At 39.1% G+C, this 20,022-nt stretch overlaps 1 protein-coding gene across 4 annotated transcripts in view; it reads left to right on the forward strand.

Annotated features, from left to right (window-relative positions):
* CDC42SE2 (CDC42 small effector 2) overlaps positions 1-20,022 on the forward strand; it is an 82,545-nt gene that overhangs the window by 37,854 nt on the left and 24,669 nt on the right. For all 4 annotated transcript variants that reach the window (XM_075411430.1, XM_075411432.1, XM_075411431.1 and 1 more), the window contains one exon: positions 10,151-10,473. In XM_075411430.1, the coding sequence (XP_075267545.1) occupies positions 10,420-10,473 (54 nt within the window). In that variant the 5' untranslated portion in view covers positions 10,151-10,419. The remainder of the gene's footprint in view (positions 1-10,150; positions 10,474-20,022) is intronic.

Here is a 20,022-nt window from a genome sequence, read left to right on the forward strand (position 1 = left end):
CTTGCCAAACAACAAAACCTGATCTGCACTTCCAACCAAAAAAATTAATAGCAAAAGTCTATCGCAAAATGAAAATCAGTGACAATTTTCCAGATTTTGTTTACAGTTACATTTATCATACTGTTGCCTTTGATTGTGGAGCTAAACATTTTGATAGCGTTTTGCTAAAGATGTACGAGAGCTCTCTGTGATCACATATTTCTTCCAAAGAGTAAATATTGAAATTCAACTGTATATTAAGGATCATTTACTGTGGCGGGAGAAGGAAAGAGCAATAATTCCTCTTAATTAACGTGCGGTATCTGAATCAAGCTACACTCTGAAGGTGGTCCCAAAATATGATGCTGAATTACAGGATTTCCTCTATGAAACAACCTTGTATAGGTACTGGTGTTGTTGCTAGTAATGAGCTATATCTTACCTGTGCATGTGTAATGGCTTAGTGTGAACAATTCTGCAGATAAAAATGCTTCCTGAAGAGTTTTTCTCCATTTTCGTCTCCTTCCTGAATCTTTTTCTGTTTTGAAAAAATGAGTGTTCCTTTCAGAAGAATAAAGGGTGCTGTTGACCTGCAAAATGTCATTCCATACTGACTGCAACTCTAGTGTATGAAATTTTTCTTTACCAGTTGACCCTAGAAACTGTTTTCCGTTTATTGTTCTTAATACAGACTAGCTGTCTGAGGTTTGCAGAGCCTTAGCCGTAAGAATGGAATACTTTGTGCTTGCTACAGTTACTGAATTACAGGTGTGTGTGTGGCTTCACACGGACATGTGCATGCGCACGCAGTCATGGTATTTGGTAGGCTTCTTGTTGTCTGTGCTGTGGAAGTCTAGAAGCTCTCTGTACTTCTTACTTCATAGTTGTATTTCAGTTAATCGTTTTCTCTGCAGTTGTTTAAGGATTATAGAATTAGGACACTTTTCTGCATTACGGCATATTTAAATTATGATACAGGAACCCAGCTTCTTTGTTGCTACAGTTATGCTTAGATTTTCCGTTCCCTTAAGTGACTTAAGCAATGTCTGGAGGCAGAGGAAGACAACTATCTCTTGCTGTATGCTGCTAGATAAAGACGAAACCTGACCCTTCTGTCCGGGTGTCCCTTCATGCTGCGTGTTGCACAGTACTGTGCTAGCAGATCTCTGGCCATTGATGGGAGAAGAGGGAAACGCCAGGCAGTGTATCCAATTCTCCCCACCCCAATGCACTGTGGTCTGAAAGCACGCGTAACTATGGTAAGCGTCTTTACATGTAGACGTATTTCTGACTGGAGCATTCTTTTTGAGACTTGTTTTGTCAGCCTACTTGTGCAGCTCCCTATGCTTGTCTTTAGAGTGAAATCTTAACGGGCCCAGTTAGCACTTGCCACCTCTCACCGGTTCTGAAACTTCCCAGTTTCCTGGCTCTGCCATATGCCCCAGTAACATCTTGCTTTTCCTGCCTAACTTGGGTGGTATTGCTGATATTTCTGCACCATTTTCTGTCTGAAGATGGACTTACTATGAAATAAACCAAATATTTTAATATGCTGCTTTGAAGTGTCTAGTCAGGAAAAACTGACACCGCTCCAAACCAGCCGTAGCCTACTTTAAACTTGGATATGTGTCGTGGTTGTGCGAGTGCTGGTTAAATGAGCAATCACTAAAGGTGTTCGAAGTTGAAACCAGCAGATACGATCTGTATTAAGCTGCAGAGTGGTCGTGCAGGAGAATTAATGGGAGGACTGAAGGTACAATAGACTGCATGGTACGATAGACTGCACTGATGCTTGGAAACTGGTACACTGGATAAGATGGGCTGCATGAACTAGGTCTCTGCCTATAATTTCTGCAAGTACATACTCCAAACATCCTAAATCCACTTCTATTCCAGAGCGATCCAGGTATCTTTGAAAATGTGATTTGCCTTAATTTTTGAGTTTCTTTAAGCAATCTCCTGTGTGCATACATGCAGGTGCATACACAGAGTTCAAGTCATCTAAAGCAGCTAGTAACAGAGAAATGATTAAAAAGGCTAGAGAATAAAAATAAAGAAATGTTAGGGCCTTAAATGCTAGCAGATGAAAAATATGCTGGTTTGTCACACTTTGAACAGAGAACTATTGCTGTTTTGTTGCTTGCAAGCTATGGAACTGAAAGCTAAAGCAGCAGCCTGCTGCTTGAGCTGATGCACTCTTCCCATTTGAAACATCTCATTGCCATGTGCCAAGGAAGGCTTGAACAGAGGTGATTCATCTGTTTTTTTGAACAGGCAAATGTGCACCCTAGCTGGTGTAGCTGGATGACTGACTAAACCTAACTTACCCAGCCCCACAAAACGTGATGCTGCTTTGCTTACTGTATGTAATTGGTCTCATAATTGTTTTGTACTTGAGTGGGAGGTGAGGAAGTGACAGCAGTAATCTACTGAAGTGCATTGAAGTGTCTTCAGATACAATGGCAGACTTCTGTTGCAAGGCTATCTTACAATAGTAAGTGAAAATCTGCAATAACATTGTGTCATGTTGATTTTCTTGACATGAAACACTTACTGTACTGGTGAGAGTTTGCCTCCATGAACTCATGACAGTTTTAATGCCCTCGTCTCTCCTTGTTCCCGCTTATTCCTTTCCTCTGTCCTAAACCTTCCTTGGAAATTGCTTTGGCGTATTCATTTTCTGTGGAAAAAGGAATATTATAAATGCGGTGAATAGTGCTTTTTATCTATTGTCATACTAAAAAACAGGTAGGGGTCCCTTGAAGATCTTACATGGTCTGTTACATAGTTTTTCATAGGTGTTTTCTTCCTCATAGACTATTCCATTTCTTTGAAAGCTACACTGTTTTTAAAATGATATGTTGATCATTTCCCATCATTACGTTAGAAGTAATAACAGGGAGCTCTTCAGGGAGGTTTTTTTTTGGGGGGGGGGGAGGTTTCTTTCCATTCTTTATGGAAAATGTACCCTGTTCAGACACTGCCTTAGACCAGTAATTTGCCTGTTTATTTTTTCTCTCTGACTGGTATTACCTGCTAGAACTAACAAGGAGGCCAGGTGAGACAAGTGTTCTTTTGTGTTATCTTCGGTAGGGCTTGCGACTTAAGAAGGTAATGTTATTGACCAATTAGAACTTTGACTAACAGGATTATTTTTTAATTTATTTTAACATGAATGGGTAGCCAGTATGAAATCAGATTTCATAAACGATAGGAGTGAATCTCAAAGGCATCTCACTTGTTCTTAATTGGCTGCTTTTGCAGGTAAGGCAAAATATATTTTGCTTAGACTATGTTTTAGGTAGGACAAAACAGATTTATTTTGTCTATGGTTTGTCTTCCTGTTATTTAATAAATGAATTTGGATGATTAGTTTTCGGTTAGTCTTTCTATATTTTCGTAGTGCAGGACTATTAGATGTTCTGTGCTGTGGTTTTCGGAGAAGTAGACTTCTGTCTGCATGTGTGTGTGGGAAATAGTATGAGCTATGTATCAGGTGTTTCAAAAGGCTGCATTGAACCATGTATATTGAAAGCAATTATTAAGTGAAGATACAGGAAGCTTTGAAATATCAGTGCTGGGCAGGAGGTTACCTACACTGCTTAGTCAGTGAAAAAGTATTGCTTGTTAAACTTGGTTTGGTCCTGCAAAACTCTGCTTTTGTGTTTCAAACAGGGCATAGGGCATTTTAGTGAGACCAGTGTAATACTGTTTCATTTGTTGGTTTTCTGGACAAAGTAACAAGGACCTTTCAAGAGCCAGGCCACTTAGCTGAAATAATCAAATTTAACAGAATGGTTAGAGGGTAAAAATCGGGCAGTTGCGGGCGGGGGGGGGGGGGGGGGGGGGCGCGGGTTGCAGCGCAAGGAGGCAGGAGCAGGATGTTTGTCAATGATAAATGTTTGAGCTTCGCACTATCAAGATGTTTTAAAGATGTTTAAAGGCTCACTGCCTTAAGCTCCCAGCTGGCACTCACAAACAATGTGATTACTGTCACACTGCATAAGCTATTCTTTCCTGTACCGAATGGCGTGCTTGCCTGCATTCACCGTCTGTACAGCTCCCTCACTCCATCAGTGGCCTGATGCGCAAAGCCTAGTATTTCTCCTTACAGACTTGCTGTGGTTCCCTTCCTGTGTCTTATGCTGCCTTCCCACATGTTATCTCAGACGGGTACATTTGTTGCAGGGAAACTTGTGGCTTCCTGCAAACTGAAAACAAACAAAAACTGGAGGTGTTGTAGATCCAGTGAAAGATAGATTGTTCCTAAAGCTAGACTCCCTTCTATTAACAACAACAAGAAGTGGAAAAAACAACCCGTCTTTCTCCTTTTAGTAAGCTGTAAGAGTACTTTCATCCTGTTCCACCATTTTCAATATTCTTTGAAACTTTTAGTTCAGAAGAAAAGCACTCTCATAATATGTCGTCATTCATGGCTATTAATTTCTATTGAGCTTGATTTAAAGTACAACCTATTCCTAAATTGCTGAAGTAAATACACCAGTGAAAAGCATTTCAGTATAAATAAGGGAAAAAAAAAACACACAACTGACTCTAAATGACCAATAATCCTGAAATAAAACCCTACAATAAAATCTTATTAATAGCTTTAGTCATAATACCCAAAACTGTATCATAAATACATCAATAAAATACCTTTTTACAGAGTCAGGACCTGTGCGCTTGGGTTTTGAAAATGCATGAGAAAGTCTAACTCAAACTTTGAAGAAGCTTCTTCAATGTCTCCAAACTAAATCCTAAAGCACTTGGGGGGGTTTAGAGGAGGGAGGGGGGCAGAGATGGGAAAGTTATGAGAAAATGAAAAGGGATTTCAGCCTTGTTCAGCCTGTGTCGATAGTGAACGTTGTAGTTTGTCTGGCAAGAGTTACTTGCAGGTCAGGTTTCTCAGGATTTGAAAGTGCAAAAGATAATTGGTGCATTAAAAGCAGTGCCAAAGTCCCCAGAAGTGACGCCTCAGCTGGGGGGGAAGGGACAGAGTGCTTCTGCAAGTGCACTGCCCTGGTGAGGTAAAGTTTCTGATAACAAAATTCATGCATGAAGGCAACTTTTCCTATAGGTAGTGTTTGTTTCAAACCTTTATTGCTTCTTTTACAGATTGTTTTATTTCAAAAAATGAGGGTGACAAGGGAGTAAACACTTACTTCCTTGGAGAGCTGGAGAGCATTCTCCAGTTGCTACAGCTATCGGTGTATGGAAATGTGCACCAGCGCAACCTCACCGTTGGTTTGGGCATACCTTAATCCTCTCTCCACCCTCATGTCTTGCTGCCGCTTAACTGTGTCTGCTAAGCAGCAAGAGGAAATAGTATGGCTACAATAGAGCTAAAAAGTGAAAAATATGGAAGAAGTCTTAAAAATACACTCTGAAATTATAATTTTCTACTTGCGGCTTGCAGGGTTGAAACAAATGATAGCTGTTCAGAGCCTTTAAGGCAAAAAAAAAAAAAAAAAGTGTCTTCTATGGAATGATACTTCCATATCAAGAATCATGGTAAATTTCTTTCTTGAGACTGAAAAACTAGTGTAGTCCTGGTCGTGACTTTATGCATACATATGCATGTCATGGTACATCATGTGAAGACATACCATGACATGGCATACTTAGTCATGACTTTGTGCATGCTTCACCTTTTTTCTTTGTGGTTGTTTTTTTTTTTAACTTTTTCCTCTCCCTCCCTGCTCCTTAAATAGTGGTCTGAGCTTTGGAGCAAATCTAGTTAAATTCAAATATTAGCACCTGCAGTCATTTTCTTTCTCTTCCTGTGGTTTTATTTGCTTCAAGTAATTGTCAAAGAGCGTTGTTACCGCACTTCCTGTTTGAAGCAATAGTGAACAGTATGCCGTCAAAGGATATAGAGGGTTCACCCTTAAAAGGAACTTTGTAGATGTTTTTAAAAAACAGCGGGCTGTTCTTAAGCTATGTAATTCATAAATAGCTTTATTCTAACTGACCCGCCACAGCATGCAGCATATTCCTGTTTGGATCATCTAAGGTAAATGCTCTCTAACCTGCTTTTTGCCAGTAAATGTGAAGAGCTTGGAGAGGAGATTGATTGCTTTTTTCACTCTTCCTCCTTTCTTGCTCTGTTTATTGCCTACCGAAAAGTTAATACTGCTTTAATAAGAAGAATTACTGGTACGGTAGGAGAATGTGCTCCACCCCCACTATCCATTAATGCAGTGTTTGCACTTACTGCCTTACAACTGGTATTTAACAATAAGCAGTAGTTTGGGTTTTTGCATTACATCAGCTGTTGTGGAACAGACTAAGGAGTAATGAAAATTGCCTTACTGGTTTCTACTTTAAATTTTAAACAATATATCCTTTTTAATTCTTCATTTCTTCATACTACTTAAAATTTCTATAAATGGGATTAAATGAAAGTTGTACATAGGGTATATAATCCTTAAAATTTGACAAAGTTGTTCAGCATGATAGTCCTGTATGTTCTTGCAGTGTGAATCATACACTGTAAAATAAGTTGCATCCAGAGCTCAGAAAGTTTAAGTGGGAAAAAGCAAATACGTGATTCACCATTTATCTCTCTGATTACCTTTGTGGTTCAAACAGAATAAACGCCTTGTCTTTTTGACATGAGCTGTGTGCTGTTCTGCCACTCTGAGCACCATAAACTGTGTGAAGAGCAAAAACAAAGAGTGACAGAGCTGTTGTCTTGAACTGTGTTCTTCAGCCTGTGTTGTCCTCTTCATCGGGCAAGTCTATATAGACAAAGCAGCAACACTTGTGAACAGCGCTGTATTAAAAGCTTGATCCTGTGACAAAGCAGCAAACTAGTTGTGAAGTATTGCACACATTTCAGGATCTCATTAATTGCAGCTAGGTTTTGGGTGCAGTCCAGGCTTTGCAGAAACACTTTCTCAGGAGATTGCTAGTTTGCTGACGCCACGTAATTACGTGACTGGTAGCTGTAGGTCAGTATGGTGCTTTTTCTCTTTCTTTCTTTGTAACCAATAATTTGGAGAACAGCAGAGTTTTCCTGTTCCAACTTGTTCTCTGAACAAGCAACTAGCAGTCCTAGTGTGTTGCTGTTGACATCGCAGTGCTGGTACGCCTTTTTGCCTTCAGTTTAATTGCTTTTTCTTTCCATTTTGGTGCAGCTGATTTATACCTGATCTTTTATATTAACTTGGCCACTGTAAAAATTATTTGTTTAGCATAGTAGGGGTGTATAAAATTCCAGTGCTCTAACAAATACTGCTAAGCTTTTGTTTGCATTTTAAAAGGTGCAATTACTGTCAGTTTTCTCCACACTTACAGGTATGTCATCCCACCACAGTTTTTGGGGTTTTTTGGGGTTTGTTTGGTTTTTTTTTTTTAATTAAAAGGCAACGGATTGAAAAACTGCTTGGTACTGGTTGCAGAACTGTGAAATTAAAGGCAAATGTGGCACTACACAGGCTATAGAAGATAAAATACATTTTTAAAAATTAATGTGTTGTCAGAGACTGTTAGTCACAGTCTCTAGTTTGGCTTTGTCATTCAGCAGCTTGTGATTTAAGGGGGGAGAGTCAGTGTCAAAGAGAACTCTGTCGTTGAGCAGACAAGTCCTGCATGCTGAGAGTGGCTGGATGGAGAAAGTCTTCTGCACCCTCGAGTATTCTGTACCAAGGAGGAGCCTTCCAGCTCACAGAGCATGCACAAGCCCTTCAGATTTGTTCCCAGGGCTTCAGCTCAACGCGACCCTTAATGGTGCAGCTGGCTGAAAGAGCATATCAGCTGTCAGTCAACAAACGAGGAGATGGATCGACACAAGAATTGCCCTGCCCTTTCCATGTATGTCTTCTGTACACGAATGTAACAGCAGGATGGAAGTTAGCCCTCTGTGAGAACAAGAATTTGATATGTTAAATCTAGACTTTGTCAAAAAGAGATTATGAGGAAGCAGTAATACAGAATTTCAGGATCTGCAAATCAGAATATTGGGTCACTTGGGCAGCAAGAGATGCAACTGGAATGTATCTGTTTATAGCCCTGGCAGGTTACAATATATTAAGACTTCAGAATGCTCTGACTTTAAGTACTTGCTTTCTCACTTTCTCATAATCTAAGCAGCTAGCATTGGGGGAACATTGCTGCATTTCAGAACAACTTGGAGCCTATCTTCTCAAAAGCAAAACCAACAAGTTTTAAGGAGATATAAGCTGTAGAGTAACTGGACTAAAATTTTCAATTGTTACATGCTCAACAGGAGTTAACCATGTTGTAGTTCCAATTTTGTTACATTTTGAATCAAGTTTAGAAAATAATTGTGTAGCATGCAAATTCTAAGACTATAGAGAACCATAAAGTATTTTCTTATCAAGCTTTTCTACATTAGTCCAGCTCTTGCTATTTAAAGTTGATCAAACTTTCAGTTACCAGAAGAACTGAGAAAATCAAGTGAAGCTACCTAATTATGAAGCAAGAACTTCCTCAGAGACTTTTACAGTTCTTTTCATTCTTGGATTTCACACTGTTGATTGATAATTCCCATGTTTTATTGCCGCTTCTTCACACGTACATGGGATTTAGATGATGATCTTTGAGGTTGGAAAAAAAAAATCTTTTAAGTAGTGAAAATGTCATATTAGCACTGTACTGAGACCTTTTTTTGAAGTGTCTGACAGAAGAAAAGGTGATGTAGAAGGATTTTTGGGGGTTTTTTTGTTTGTTTAGTTTGTTTCTTACGCTGAAGGGGTTCTGTTTCATAAAATTGCTTTGCTCTATATGGCATTAGTGATAGGAAAAGCTAGCAAAACATTTTTCCCCCCTTCCTATTCCCATCTTCAGACAAGAAATGCCACAAACAGGCATATAAATTTAATTTAAACACTACCAGTAGCTTTTTCAAAGCTAAGAGAGAAGTACTTTTGCTGGATTTTGCTATTTAGATGACGTTACTGCAGCAGGCATTTATTTCTTAAAGATCCTCTGTTAGTATCTTAAAAGGTAAGAAGCGGGAAAGCTTACCAGAGGCTTTGGACTTGGTATGGGAAAGGTGCTACTGTATTTCTGTATGTGTGCGTTGCAGCCAACCGTCCTGGCTAGTAGTGGCTGCACAGTACAGTAACTTGGTGTGTATGTAGTAGATGATGGACCTCATTTCTTATGTGCTTGGCATGTAGAGAACTGAAGAAGGAAGTAGCTAAGTGGGACTGCTCTGCCACAGAACGTGTGTACAGGTATATGTAGTTTATGTATCCCATGGAGTCTCCAAACCACATCATTCTGTGAGGAATTGCGTATAAATAATGATGTGTAGTTATGCACCCATTGCTGTGAATGAAGATGCAGTTGTATATAGAATTATTAAGGAGTATGCATGTAAAAACTTCTGCATACTCATTATCTCACTTTCTCTGCAAGTAAAGTTGGTGACGGATGGCACGATAAATGACCAGGGTGAAATCTCGCAGGAATTTTCATTGCACTCTTACTGAAAGAATTTGGGTTGGAGATTAACCAATAAACATTATTTTAGCAAAGGAATGGTTGGAATCTGTAGCCTTAGTTGTTCCACATGAGGAATTTCAGAGGTTTAAGGACACAGTTTCAAACTCTACAAGTACTCTTCTATTTTGAAGTCAACTGTACATGAAGCAGGAGGGTAGAGAGAATGGAAGGAAAATACCTTGAGTTGACCAAGTCCAGCCATTTTGCAAATTTTCCACATACAGAAATTTATTTGTTTCCTCAACATTTAGAAAAGCACGCCTTTGCTTGACAGCTGTGCGGCAGGGTTGGGTTAAATATTATTTAAACCTTGTGCTGTGAATGGACTGGATAACTTTTGCATTGAGAAGTATCAAGTGTCAATAGGCACAATTCCCCAAGAAGTTTAAAGGGGTGTATGGACAAAATTGTCACTTTACAAAATGACATTTGAAAGTTAAAAACAGTTCAGAGATGGCTGCCAAAAGATTGTACAGCAGTTCTTCTTACCACCTCGTTGAATCAAAGCTGGAATGTAAGCCTCATGCGGATTTCTGGTATATGTCACTTCTGGTACTCACTGTAGAAATAAGCATGTGACTTGTTTGCTAGTGTCTCTTTGGTCTGTGGTTAAAGAAATCACTGGTGTGGGTGGATGTCTGGGAGCATGAGATTCTGTATATTCGTTATTTTTGATGTAATGTACTTCTGTTTTCAGGTTCACATAACGCTAGAGACCAAAGAAGCATACATAACATTTCTGTGGTGCTGGGACCAACCTTGTGAAAGAAGACTCTAAAATAACTTTTTGCCTTCAAGTTGTTTATCCTGGGACTGACTTGGTTTTGTAGAAGAGCTCAACAGAGAAAAGATTTTCACGTTGGAACCATTATAAATAAACGTATTTCAACAACTTGCTACCTGGAGACAGATTTACGGAGGCTGAGTCCTGCTTTTCATCTGTGTTCCCACTTCAGACTGTAAACAATGAGTGAGTTTTGGTTGTGTTTCAACTGCTGTATTGCTGAACAGCCTCAGCCTGTAAGTATGAATATTGGCACTACTTTGGCTTTGTATAATTAAGTACGTTGTTTACATTTGCTGGTTTTCTTATGGCTTTTTAAATTTAGGCTGTTTGGCCAAGCTCAGTGAGAACTAAGGAATTAACTAACGTCCTGGCTTAGTGGGGACGAAAAAAAATGTCTGTTCTACACTGTTGTCACACAGATACTTTCCTGTCCTCGAGATCAATTCTATCCACAGTCTTTGAAAAGAGCACTTATTTGTTGGAAATGAAGAGGAGGGGCAAGGAAGGGAAGGGTGACAAGGACCTAAATTATCATTCAAAAGTCATTTTTGAGTGAAGATGTAAATGTCCTGAATTCTGTATAGCTTAAGGCCTGCCTTCAGGTGTGGCTGGACAATGATGAAGGAAGGAAATTATTCTGTTAAAAAGTCCAGAGTGACTCCACCTTCATTTAATTAAGGCTGAAATTCTTAATTGTTTTGTTAATTTTTAGAGGAAACCTTAGGAGAGTGAAGAAACGCAGTCATACTGTAAATACTTTTTTTTTTTTTTTTGTAACTAGGATTTGGAATGCCTGTTGTGTGAAAAAGTACATAGCAAACAATCGGATAAAAGAACATTTCAAAGCATACATAAGGAAGACAGTACAGAAATATTCTTGGGTTTCATATACTTTAAGTACCTTTAGAGTGTGTTCCTGAGTCCAGTGCTGTGGGTAGAATGTCTGCCAGCACCAAGGTGCAGTTAGCCAGGAATATGGTTAGCACTGTGAAAAAAATCGTTGTAGCATCCAGGTCAAGCTAAATGAATGTACAGAAAGGACAGTCATCTTGCAAGTACATGGAAAAGAGCTCAGTTACCACTAAAGGATATTATAGTGACCAAGAGAATCCCAGAGTGAATAGAGCAAACTCACATTAATGTGCTCAGGTGATAATATTTGGCTTTAGGGAAGCCAAAGGATTAAAAAGAAAAAATCTAATATTAGGCATTGTCATTGCACAAAGCCTGAATGCCAGACTGGTCCTTGAGTGGTAACGCAAACATTAAAGTGTGACCAATGACATTTCTAACAAATTAATGCAACTTTATCTCACTCTTAGTCAATTAGAGTTGTGGGAGATGAACTCCGAGATACCAACACGGGAAGCTTCAGTTATCTCCTGTCGCTTGAATACCATTCAGTCCTTTAAAATGCTAGCTGTGTCCATATGTAGCCAAAGTTATTTGCCTTGTTTTGAAACATGTATTTCAATTAAAAATAAGGTATGACTGTTAAAAATCTTTGAGATAGAAAATAACATATTCTGTTTACAAGAATCCTGAAGTTCAGTCCATTATAAAATCTTGACTCAAGCTTTATGATACAGTTAAGTTATTGCCCAAGAACTACATGGTATGTTAATGCAGCTTGTAGTCATCTGTGGGTCATGACTCATGGAAAGGATGGAGAATGTACTTCAGAAGTGGAGAGAAGGGAAACCACCCATGTTTCTGTTGATCTGGTGGTGTGCGTTTGCTCAGAAAATTAAAACTATCCTTATGTTTAAGATACAAACAGCACATTGCTGGGCATTGACCTAGTTCCTGAAATCTGCCTTTCAAATGTTGTAGGAGCCTTGCTTGTTATGAAGTGCCAAAACTATTTAGGATGCATCTCAGAAAAGAGAGTTGCAGGCTGTCCTTGGCACGTTTGACAACAGGCACTTACTTGTCTGTCCCCTGCAGTTACTCAGCTCATTCTGCTGTGTTGTGTTGCACAGCCGTTGTTCTGCCATGGACTGCTTCAGTAAATGGAGTGTTTAATCAGATACATACACATCTGAGTAAGTGCAGGAATGGTTTTCCTCTCCGAAATGTAGCAAAGTGCTGTCAGTGTGAGCAAACTGATAAACCAGACAAGTGGTAAGGAAGCAGTTTTTCCCTGTCTTTGAAGGTGGTGTGTGATTGCATGTTTGGGAGACTTACATGCTGCAAAACATGCTAGTTTTTAGCCCAAAATACTGGTACTTACTGCCCTGTTGTATCAAAAGATAGGTGAAACATGCAAACTTCAATAAAAGCTACTTCTCTGTCCCCTACCGTGCATTCAGTCTGTCAGTTTAGTCCAGTTGCTCAGCAGAAATGCCTCTTCTGCCCAGTTTCATCTCGTTCATGTGCCTTCTTTCATTTTACCTCCTGCATCTTAACTTCTTCGTGGCCTGACTGACAGTGTCCCAGCCATGACTTTCGTGTTCAGCCATTACATGTTCAGCGTGCTCCTTCTGTGGCAGGACTAATGTGGTCTTGCAGCAACACTAACAACCACCAGACTGAGAATAAAGACCTTGAAAGCAGGAAGTTACTTGATTTGCTACTTGTTCAGATCAATGCTTAAAATGTTACTTTTGTTTTTAGACTTACATTCTCTAAAACATGATTTTTCTTCTCATTATATTTGTAAGATGCTGATATCAGGGACACATTTAATGTCGTGGACAGTGACATAAATTTTAAGCCTCTTCACTGGAGAAAAAAAAATCTGGAACTTTTAGTAGTTGAATGGTTTTGTGATATTTATAGTTTCCATTAAACTAAGGGGTTTTCCTCCTCTCTTGAAATCCAGGATGCAGGAACTGTCTTTGTTGCTTCCTTCTGGCAAAATTCTAGCATATTATATTAGGAATCTTCAGTACGGTACCTCTATTCTTTGCAGCTGTAGTGCACTTAAAATAAAAAATTGTGTGTACATGCACAGAGTCCTTTCAGTCAATTTTGTAGAAGGGTATTATTCGGACTGTACACAAGGCATTTTCTAGGTTATTGACAGTACTCTGTATGCCTTCCAGACTTGCATACTGGTGCTTTCCAGTGCATTTTCATGGTTTTGAACCATGTCTTTTTAGATAAGATTTGCAAACTTTATGGCAATAAGAACACATTACTTAACGTAATTTCACTGCCATCACTTTCCTAATAGCGTACGCCAGAGCAGAACAGTAACAATGTTGCAGATATATATTAGTGCACTCTGAGAGGTTCCCTAATTAAAAGACGGTATTCAAGTATTACCATCATCTTTTACTGAAATGTATCACAGCACAGCTTTTTGTCTTTTGTCAGTGCTAAATGGATGCACCATGTTGCTGTAAAATAAAACATAGGTGTCTTGGAAAGCAGTCTTCTACTGTCTCTCCTAATGTTACTTTGGTTGCTAAATATTGCACTTGGTGTCTCCAAGACTGCAGTACTCTTACTAAGATCGTTGAAGGGGCATGTTTGAACATCAGTCTCTGTGCTTCTTTGAAATACGGTGACAAATAAAGAAATTGGGTATGCAAAGAAACACAACTAAATAGCGATAACAGTTGAAGGAAGCATTTTCCTGGTGGTGGCTTAGGGTCTTACTTCTTAATAGCCTGAGGTCTTTACCGCAGTAGAATGCAAATAGAACTATGCCAAAGGAAGGTGTTGTCTTACCAGCTTCTAGTTTTCTCTTGTCAGATTTGGATTGATAATAAATTTTACCACAGTTAATTCTTCAGACAAGTAGTTTCTTTCATAAGTGTTTTCATACCAAAGAGGTAATTATTAATCTATTAGTAACTATGTTCAGGTTTTCTTGGCTGTTTAAATGGCCTGAATTCAGTCTCTTATGATCTGACCCAAACCTTTTTTTATTTTGAGAGAGTAGCACTTTCTGTGATTGCACCAGGTTTCTTACACCTCCCACTTACACCCTTTATAGGTTCTGTAAGCTGATCTTGCACTTCCCAGTGACAAGATAAGTCTTTCTTCCCGTGCTTCCTATGTGCTATAGTCCCATCCACTGCTGCATTTCAGTAAGCTCTGCCAAATCCCCACTACCAGGTGCATTGCTTGATAACAGAAGTTCAGAGAGACTTTTGTCTTGCAGGTTTTAGGAGAATGCATCTCTGGTTTCTCTCTTAGGCTGAGCTCATCATCTGCACAAGGAATCTCTTTTTTTCCTGCACTTTTTTTTCATGTTCTGTCCATTTTTAATTTGCAAAGTTAATTTTTGGTCAGAGAAGCCTTTGGTCATGATCTGGTGCATTCCCACCTGGTTTGGGCCACTGGCCAGTACAGCTGAGCCCTGCAGTTTCCTTTGACCTTGGAGTAAAATTACTGCTCTGCTATAAAAGAATAAACTATGTTCTCCTCTTTCTTGTTCCGAGCTTCCTTCTCTGGTTAATTAGTTTCTGTTTTGTTGCTTGTCTCTTCTGTAGATTATTTCCATTTTGTATTTTGTCGAAGGGCTGTTTCGGTTTTTCAGCATGCGATGCCATAAATGTGGTTTAGAAAGTGAGGTTTCCTTCAAGTTTAGGGTTTTTTTAATGTATGAAAAAAGTACAGATAGATCTGTATTTAGAGTGGGGAGGCCCATCTTAAAATACAGGCAGAAAAAACCCTGCACATATTGCTGTATTTATCAGCTGAACTGAATGTTGAATGCTACAGAAGACAAATGATCTTGACTGTGGTTACTTAAGGAAAAAAAACACTGACGGATATTGTCAGCTCTAGTGTTTTTTCTAGAGAAGGAGTCATAGATATAAATATAGCTAAAGATACATCTACCACTGCAGGTCTTAAGAACTCGAACGATAAAGATAACGAAGCATTCAGTATGCATAACAAATACAGAATAAATAACCCTCAGTTGGCATGCACAGTGGATCAGGTGTTTGCTTCTGAAGCAGTACTGGGCCAGGGTCACCATTCAGTACGGCAGTGCTGTGCAAGTGCATCTTTTGGGTCCGGGTGACCAAAACTCAGGCTGTCTTATTCATTAAATCTGATCAGCCTACCACATTCAGTGAGCCTGTGGAAGACTCAAATGTGAAAGGTGACAACTCTAGAGAGCCCTCAGATTTCAGAGTTGTCATACTGAGTTACATGTTGAGCTGCCAGAATTCCTTCTTTTTCCTATTTAGTGCTGTTGTAGAAGCAGCCTGAGGGAACACCTTAAAAAAGGGGGTAGCATTAAACAAGCAGTAAAATGTTTGGCTTGTACTTCTCAAACCTAATCTGTTTGTGTTGCTTTCAGCCTGATAGATTAGATTTTTCTTTTACCTTTAAATTATCCCCTACACATCTTAAAATATCTGTTACGTTGTTCAAGTATTAAAATATTTACAAAAAAACCCCAGAAAGGCAGTATTTTGTGTTTGTGTATAAATACCGGAATGAAAATTAACTGAATACCGTTCAATCCTCTTTTACAGATGTGAAGTTTTTAGGAGCTCCCCCCCTCTTTGGGGATCTGGAAACAAGAATTGTGCCAGCTTTCCGTTGATGAGAATGTGTCTTGCTATTATCAACATATTTAAAGGAGGATGTAATGCTTTTAATATCTACACACTCCACAGAGCTCAGGCTTTCTGCTTAAACATGGGGAGGAAGTAGATTGTACTCTTTGTTGATCTGGACACAAATATTAGAGCCATTGAATTGCTTGTTTCTCTTAAATCTCCAAATTTTTCAGTGAGAAGACATATTCAAGAGCAAAACCCAGTTTGAGTCACTGACAAAAGGAGCTGCCGCAAGTAGTTGATGCTGCCTAGCAAAAGTTGATAGTTTTGCAGGCACCCTTGGAGACTGTGCTGAAGCATTTCTGAAATTAACAAAGCCAATGCAATTTCTGGTTTTGTTTTTTTTAATGGCAGTTGAAGCTGCAAAGCCCTGATATATTTAGTGTGCCTTAATTTTAATGCTTAGCAGTTCAGCTATATTTCCCGTGTTCTGCTTTTCATGTTGCATCAGGGAAGATGGCAAACATGTAGGTTTAGGGGCATTTCTACTTGCCAGCAGCTAGAGGCAGAGGTAACTTCGACATAGTGTGAGAGATGTGCACTTTCACTGACTCCACACGGAAGTATGCTTTGTGTTAGTGAATAGAGAAGTCAGTCGTTGCCCTGAAGCTAGGTGTTCAGCCTTTTACATTTAACTGGTTTTGATATTCCTCTACTGCTATCTTACTGTATTTTTATTGTAACTTTTCTGTAATGGATCTGAGGTACTCCATTGGAGATAATTCTTAAGACAAATATGCAACCCACAAACTGTGCATTTTTAAATGGCTAGTTTAAAGATCTCTGCCTGCACTTACATTTTTAATTCTTAATGTTAAGATTTCTCAGTGAAAGTTTTCCTTATTCACACTGTTCCTCAAACCTTTGGTTCTGCAGTTCCTGTCATGACTCATACTTATGCATGAGACATGCATGATATCAAAGTTCCAATTAAATTATATTATAGCTATTCTTCATGTATTCTCAGAGATCCTGAAATTATAAGGTACCCATTAAGCCATAGACTTTAATATGTAATCACTTGCAATGATATTCTCACTTTCATCTTCAAAGTGGCTTAGCTGATCACTGTAAAATGCTGACTTCTGTAATTCTGGGTTAATATCCTGCCACAGAGCGAGGAGATAGAGGAGTGGAGGTTGGGCAGAAAAACTGAAGCTGTGAACTGCACTCTGATGCAGATTCTGGGAAGTAATGCCTCTCTGAGCCCACTGGTTTTATTTTTGTTTTTCAAATAATTTTAGAGGGTTTTTTAGCTACTTGGGTGTACCCTTGAGAGAGCTATAGTTTATTGTAGCCGAGGAAAGATACCATCTCTGTGTTTTCTCCCACAAATAAATGTGTGACATTAAGTGATTTGTTGACGTCGTGCTCTGTGGATGACCTGACATCAAAAGGGAGAGGCGCGTATGGAATTTTTTAAAATAGTTTAAAGCTACATTAGCTCTCTTCTTGCAATTGTAAAATCAGCTCACTCTGTCTCTGAAGGTAGTGTGGCTTTATAATACGCTGTCTTCAGCAGGAACAGGGTCTTCATAATTGTTTGTTTCTCTTGCTTATGGTATGACTGGTTTTCAGTGTGAATTCCTTTTGTGTTCTGCTTGATGGTTTATGATAAACTAGGTCATAGTTTGTATGTTTTGATACTGGGATGCTCTCAAACCCAAATACTTGAATTTTGCCTTATCTTTGCAGGCCTGCGTTACGGTTTAGGTGTTTCTAACCTGCACAAGATGATTTCAGGTTGGTATGTAGCTGCCTCATCTCTGGAGATTGAGAAATAAATTGGGACCAAATCATGATTTGTCATCTGAGTTTGCCCAGACCAGCCCTTCTTTGCTGGCATAACGTGACACTTCATGCTCCACTGCTCTAGAACAGTGATATTGGCCAGCTGGAGCTCTCCATCGCTGGAGCAGAGGTGCAGAGCTCATCTCTTCACGGTGTGCAGCAGGAAATGCTGTTGCTTATTGGAGGCTGCCTTCCCTCTGTTTTACATTCGTCGGGGGGATGTGGTGCAGCACAAAGCTTTGTAGTTTCACTTTGTTAAAAGAAATTGTGACCTTTTTGAATTCTTCTACTTAGAAAACAAAATGTTTCTGATGGGCAGTGACTATGGTGACAACTGAGGGCAGGTGAATGCTCTGGAAATTTGTAGCAGTCTCTTATTCTGGCCTCAGACTGGTTTAAGCACAGGTTAAAGTCTTGCTTCCACTTGAAAACCCCAAGTTATGCCACTGATTTTGAGTTCAGTTTCTTGCAGCTCAGGTCTGACTCATTTGAGAGGCTGGCATTGCTATCCTTGTTTTACAGCTGGAGCAAGTCAGGTGGGTTACTTGGGGAGCTGTATGGTAGTCCACTGGTGGCTTCAGAGCCTCTGACCTTAAATGAGTAAAGAACAGAAAAATTGTTTGGGGCACACAGGATGATGTGGTGGGTAGACAAAAATGAATCGGATTTGAATAAAAGGGAGGAAGAGACTTCAACATGATTGATGAATAGATGTTAACTGGGGATTACAACAGAATGATAGAATTTTGGAGGTGATGTCACATCAGGGTTTTCAAAAAGAGTAGCATAAATTGTTGTTTTTAATCTTCACCTCATTATGTCTGTTTGCATAAAACTTGCCTTTTGGGGTGCTTTGTCAGTTTTGTGAACTGAAAAACTGATGCTATCAGGATTTAAATTTTCTAAAGAAAGCACACTTGGCTATTTTCAACTGGAAACTAAAGTTGTGTGTCAAGGGAGTATATTATTTATAAAAGGAAGTTACTGTTATGACTCATCAAGTTCCTCTAAACATAGGGGGCTTCCAAGCCAAATCCACTTCAGGAATATTTCTTGAAAGACTTGAGTAAAATTAATATAGAACAAGATGTTATTTAACTCTTGTTTGGAACAAATATTACTTTAAATACAGCTTGCCTCACTCCAGTTACTTAAAAAACATTGAATTCCTAGACTCTAGGATGATGGTTAAATAGTAGATTACTGTCTGTTAAAATGGGGCAATAAATCCTGCTAGGCACATATTCCAAACAAATTTGCTAGGATCTGCAAACGAACACATATATAGGTATGTGTGCGTGTATGTAACATACTGGATTGCTTGTGTTTGTGCTAGCAGCTGGGCATTGCTGAACTTGTAAAGAGAAGAATAAATGCCAACACAAGAATAGGCGTGCTGATCTACAGAAGAGCAGGCAAAAGAGCCTACAGGGTCTTTTATTCTCCACAGAAAAATATCAAATGCGTATTTTCTTTTTTTATCATCAGAATTAAGCTTTGCAAATGAAATGCCTCTTTAATTTGTAATGCAAAGAAAGAAAGGTTTTGGGAGAGGAAAGAAAACTGCAATGTGTGTGCTTCGGAGAATAAAGAAACAGGACTTACGTGAGAGAGAAGACCTGGGGCTCCTTAATTATTGCTTTTAAAAACTATTTTGAAACCTGTCAAAGATTTCTAAGCCCATTATACTATGTGGGTATTATCTTTCCTGTAAGCTAACCATGAAGACAGTGCAAATCTGTAAAACACTATGCAACCAGTGCTAGGCTGCTATCAGTAGTGAGTAGGAGGGAGAAGAGGTGATTAAAGTGGCCATGGTGAAAGCAGTGTGGCTTAAACTGACTGCTGGAAGACTAGAAAGGATGTAATGAAGGCCTCTTTGTATGGCCCTACCCCAAAGAAATAAAAAGTGCACATAGGTCAGTGAGACTGAGCCTTAATTCAGGAATAAAATGCCAACATTTCCTTTCTAAAAGGAGAGTAATGTTCCTACACACAGAATATAATCAAGAGGAAATTTACACATTTTAATACTTACACACCTAGATAAAAATCTCTCAAGAAACTGACTGACGTGTGAAGATACATGTGTGTTAGCTAATTTAGTAGTTAAAGAACAGAAGGCTATGGGGTTTTCTGCAGGCTGCAACACTTCAGTGGTTTTCTACGTAGCAAAGGCCTGCAAACTGTAGTTCCTTGTTTCTGTGATTTGTGAAGTATGTTTTGGATGGTGGATTGGATGTTGGTGTTCGGGGTGTTGGGGGGGGTTTTTGTGTGCTGAGATTCTCTGAGGAAAGGCAATAACAAATAATAAAAAATGCAAAATTCTTGCTGTTTAGTAGTAGGTTTTTATGGGACGTGTATAAGAATCATGATTTTTTTTTTCTGAAGGCAGCACAGCTTAAATGTTAAGGCAAAAATTTATCCTAGCTACTTTTTAAAATGGATGGTGTTAATTAT

This window comes from Opisthocomus hoazin, chromosome Z (assembly GCF_030867145.1).
Source record: "Opisthocomus hoazin isolate bOpiHoa1 chromosome Z, bOpiHoa1.hap1, whole genome shotgun sequence".
Classification (NCBI taxonomy): Eukaryota; Metazoa; Chordata; class Aves; order Opisthocomiformes; family Opisthocomidae; genus Opisthocomus; species Opisthocomus hoazin.